The sequence below is a fragment of the Arabidopsis lyrata genome, assembly GCF_000004255.2.
Source record: "Arabidopsis lyrata subsp. lyrata unplaced genomic scaffold ARALYscaffold_697, whole genome shotgun sequence".
In the NCBI taxonomy this organism is placed as follows: Eukaryota; Viridiplantae; Streptophyta; class Magnoliopsida; order Brassicales; family Brassicaceae; genus Arabidopsis; species Arabidopsis lyrata.
In genome coordinates this window covers 1-4,979 of record NW_003302110.1, presented here as the reverse complement: position 1 = coordinate 4,979, position 4,979 = coordinate 1, and the positions used below count along the sequence as shown (strand labels likewise).

General features: G+C 34.2%; 1 protein-coding gene across 3 annotated transcripts; it reads right to left on the bottom strand.

The window, feature by feature from the left end:
• Positions 1-2,039: 2,039 nt before the first annotated feature.
• On the bottom strand, positions 2,040-4,206 carry LOC9298401 (serine/threonine-protein phosphatase 7). 3 transcript variants are annotated; one of them, XM_021024681.1, is made up of 6 exons: positions 4,100-4,206; positions 3,328-3,744; positions 2,763-3,257; positions 2,528-2,674; positions 2,337-2,444; positions 2,040-2,247 (listed from the first exon to the last, which is right to left on the bottom strand). In XM_021024681.1, exons 2-6 carry the CDS (start codon positions 3,721-3,723, stop codon positions 2,152-2,154), a joined length of 1,242 nt encoding a protein of 413 aa, XP_020880340.1. In that variant the 5' UTR covers positions 3,724-3,744; positions 4,100-4,206; the 3' UTR covers positions 2,040-2,151. The 3 variants fall into 3 exon arrangements, with proteins under 3 accessions (XP_020880340.1, XP_020880387.1, XP_020880448.1); XM_021024728.1 differs by having other exon boundaries at positions 3,328-3,758; positions 4,100-4,204; XM_021024789.1 differs by having other exon boundaries at positions 3,328-3,767; positions 4,100-4,202.
• Positions 4,207-4,979: the final 773 nt, after the last annotated feature.

The window sequence follows — 4,979 nt, the reverse complement described above, 5'->3', positions numbered from 1 at the left end:
TGAGTTGTGCATTTGACATGAAGATGTAACGGCTCCTGTCGGATTCGTCTCTCTTTCGAGAAAGAAAAGACCATTATTAGTTTAGCCCACTCAAGAGAAAAACCCGAAAACAATTGCAATAAATGCTTCAAAGTGCAATAAGGAACCATAAGATAGTTAGCATCAACCTCCACTTCATACTGTCTTTCACAAGAAGACATACATTCATCTGAACAAATTGCTACCAAATTCGGCATTTAATAAGCTGTCTTGTTACTTAGAATTTAATAACCACAGAAATTTGTCTTGGATAAGATTCTAGAAATGTGTCAAAATCCCAAGGAAAACTATAATGCCGACAGACACATAACTTGACCCACAAACTTCCATTGGACTAATCTACTACTCGATTTAGCAGCAATTCTATACAAAGAACGTTCCGGCGAGTATCGACACCAGCGTCGATCTTCAAGGAGACTAGGTTTTCTGTAATTTTCTTAAACCGGCTTAGAGAACAGAGAAGGCTTTTAGTGGTTAAAAGGGGCGGTTTACTTCGGTTTTGTATTGAATTTTCGGTTTAAACAAAAAGTGGTAGAACCAAGAAACTAAGAACTAATTGAGACTGAAGATGGTTTCGTATTTCTTCATCTTTTCCATCCATAAATAAATGTTAATTCTACAAATGGTTTTCTTCATCCTTTTTCTTTACATTTGGTTTCATTTTCATTTTGTAAATAACTAGATTTTAACCCGCGGTACACCGCGGAGCTATAATTTTTTTGAAAATTATCTATTGCTCTGTTTGATTTAAATGTACTTATTATATATATTACCCCGCATTAAACCCGCGGATCGATTTTTGATAGCTAAATATTGAAATTTTAAGTTGAATTTATTTTGTTTAGCATTTATTGTATTTTGATAGTTAATTATACGATTTCACTCGTAGTACCGCCTCGTAATAATATTGATTCAAACCCGTCATACCATATAACCCTGTCTTTTAATTTAAAAGACATATATAATTTGAGTCAATTAAAAAGTTTGCTTTAAATGGCTCCCAAAATATATATATATATTTTAATTGTTATAGAGTTCAAATATCATTAATATTATAAACTTTTTATAAAATTTTAATATTATAAATACTTTAAACGTTTTATCATCTTAAAATATTTACAATGTTTAAACTTCTTATAAATTCTTATAAAGTTTAAATATTTATAATACTTGAAACTTCATAAAAGTTTTAATATCGACCCAAACTTCATAATTGTATTTTGGTTGTTAATTCTAAGATTTCACTCGTAGTATATCGTTCCGTATTAATATCGACACAAACCCGTCACACCATATAATCTCGTCCCGTGAAATTAAACATCATGTTATTTTTCTTTTTAATAATAATTTTATTTAGAAGACATATAATTAGAGTTCATTTAAAAGTTTGTTTTTAAATTGTCTCTATAGTATATATATTTATAATTTTTATAGAGTTCAAATGTTATTAATAGATAAAGTTTATTATAGAATTGAAATATTACAGATACTTTTAAAGTTTTATAAAATTTAAATATTTATAATATTTAAATTTCTTATAAGTTAAAAATTAATAATATTTAAAATTCTTATAAAGTTAAAATATTCATAATATTTGAAACCTAATGAAATAATAATAATCTAAAATAACATATTATTCCGTAAACATAAATAATATTTATATATTTGGTAATAATGTTTTTTTGGAGTTAATCTAATTTATAACTAAACAAATTATTTATTGCCAAAATGAGTATGGTTAATAATAAGTAATATAGCAAAATGAGTTTGTCAAATAACGAATAGTAACCATAATTTAATGAATGTACATTAAAAATATATTTAAAAAATGAATTACTTAAAAAAATTGATTTTGTCAAAATTAATTAATATCTTTAAGATATTATGGAAAGGATTAGTTATGGTTAAGATATTATGTTAAGATTTTTTTGGTAATTAATATCTTTGATTTAAATTTTCGAAATTAAATAATTAATGCTAATGGCATGCTGTTGTAAATATTTCTCAACTTCAGGATTTATTTTCTAATTGTGATCCAAAAATGTATATATAGATGAACTGTAAAAACACTTCACTTCAAGCTTTCTCCTTTTCAGCTATTTCCAAGATCGGTCAGCGATTTGGTTGTTCGTCATTGGTGTCCAGTGCCGACTTATCCATCTCATCATCAGAATCAATCACATTTTCAAAGTCATAATACGGATGCGCCTGCACATTAAAAAGCCGAATGTCGATATGTTTGTATCGAAAACGTAAAACCACTCATTGGTTCATTATAAGCATAGTGAGTTAGTTACCTTTGGTCGCGGTTTAACAGCCTCGAAACTATGAAATTGAGGATCGGAGAAATCAGGCGCCTGCAAAATAATATATGCTCCTTTGTTTTTGTACCTCTCTTCTGTTGCCTACACGGCAACACCACACACAAAAATTATTTTTAACGCATATCTTTAGAAAATACATTTAACAAATGCGTAAAATTACATACTTGGAATTGTGGATAGTCTGGTGCACTGAAAATAGTGATAAGCTTTCCGGATTCGACATTGTGGTCTATTGTATATCCTTTGTCCATCCCACCAAGACCAGTTCTCTTCTCTCTAGCATCTGGACCTTCATGTGATCTGATGATCAACTGCACCAACAAAAATAATACATTTGATCCAATCATCCGAATCAGTATTTGGGAATCAAACAAGCATCAATATCTACTTTGGTGTCACCTTTAGTTCATATTTCTTCAAAAAATCCTCTGTACAATCGGGACCCCAGAGAAGACCAATGCCTCTCTGTTCATTTGGTGAAAGGCCCGAAGTCATTGAAGGATCAGACCATAAAACGTCCCCGGGAATCAAGTTTGAACCTTCCCAAGGAGGATCAAGAACTGATCTTCGAGCTTGCATCAACTCATCTAAGGTACCAAGTTTCAACGAGCTCGGCTCAGGTTCCAGAAGAACTACCCGACGGTTCTTTTTCCCCCTTGTTGTTCTCTTAGGCAAGACTGGGCTGCGGAAAAGCCCTCCATGTGCTGTATAAACACGTCCAGAAATTATGGAAGCCAAAGGAAGACCTTCAAAGCAACCCAAGCATTTGCGGTAAACATGTTTTCCCTTGTCTCCGTATTTTGTGAGCACCTCCTTTTCAAAACCATACATAGATGTACAATACTTTGATTCATGATTACCACGGAGTAGGTAGACTCTGTCCGGCATCAGAACCTAAACAACCAAAAAGAATAAGAAAAACTAAGACTTGAGACAATAGCAAAACAGCTAGTAAAGAGTTTACCTTCCAGGACAAGAGAACAAGGAAGGTCTCGAGTCCCCAAGCACCACGATCCACATAGTCGCCGTTGAATACATAAAACCGGTTTTGACAAGGAAAGCCAGTATCTTTCAATAGGAAGAGAAGGTCATGGAGCTGACCATGAATGTCACCAACCACAACAACGTTGGACTCAGAATCAAGGCCATCGATATGAACGCAGTTGCGCTCTTTGTGGAGGATTTTGGAAGCGGTGAGGACGAGGGAATCAAAGACGCTGACTGGCAAAAGTGAAGGTAACTGGGAAGGAGGTAGATTCCATGAAGACCATTGGAAAGAAGACATAAGCCCATGTACCCACTCGTTGGTGAGACCTCCCCCATCTGGCCATGTAATGGGAGATGGTGGAACAGATTCCATTGGAACTAAATGAAGCTAAAACTGTAAAACACAACCTATAAGGACTGGTAAAGCAAGTCTTTAATACTAATATATAACCAATTCAAAACCAATATGATGAAACCAGAGAAACAAGTAGAAGGAGAGTGACCAAAATATCCACTTTTTAGCGAACAAAGACAGCAGAAGATAGCTCACTAGGATATAAAAATCGAATCAAAGCAGCATATACATGTTAATCTTTCAATCAATACGAATATAAATCGAATCTATTCATGTTTAAACTCAAGAGAAGAGCAAAACGTACAAAATCGAATCATGCCAAGTAGAAGTTATAACACCTAAAATCGAAATACCAAACACAACAAAGAACGATTGGGAAGAGAGTGAGACTCACCGGGTTTACAAATCCAAAGCTTCGATCTTGGACCTAGCCAGCTACTTTGCTTTCCGTCGTCGAGAACGAGATTTAGGATCTGTCTGGCTTTAGATTCATATGCGCAAACGACGACGTTTTGAACCAGCCAAAGGATTCAAACTCATGATCCCAAACCGGCCGGTCCGACCGATTTATAAAACGAACAAACCTAACCGCGCTTTGCAAGAATTACGGTTCGGTTTTTGATTGATGAACGAGTTAGATTTTCTCGGTCCGGTTCGTGTTTTCCTCTCGAGATATGTATGCATACTGTTGATCCAACTGAAAAGGGAAAAAATTTGGGACTTGGTTTGAAATTGACGACCAACATCTTTCGGAAATCTAGAAACTTAATCGATTTGGTCTCGATCTTGCTATTTCTGCTCGTCGGAATTGTTTGATTTTTGGAGTCGATAAAAGTGAAGAAAAGATGGGAAATTTGTTCGTGAAGAAACCACAGATCACGGAGGTTGATCGAGCGATTCTCTCTCTCAAAACCCAAAGACGCAAGCTTAGTCAATATCAGCAAAAGGTCTTTCTTTTTTGGAATCTGAGATCAAAATATCCTAATTGGTCGATTGTTGTTCAATGGATGGTTTTGATTTGTTTTTAATGTTTCTTTTGATTGTTTGTTGGTACTGATGGCTCATCTCTTTGTTAACCCATCTTCTCAAATTTTGCTAATTTAGCTTGAGAAAGTAATTGAAGCCGAAAAGCAAGCTGCAAGAGACTTAATCCGCGAGAAGCGAAAGGACAGAGCTTTGTTAGCATTGAGGAAGAAACGAACCCAAGAAGAGTTATTGAAGCAAGTTGATCAGTGGGTCATCAATGTTGAACAACAAGTAAATCTTTCTCCTTT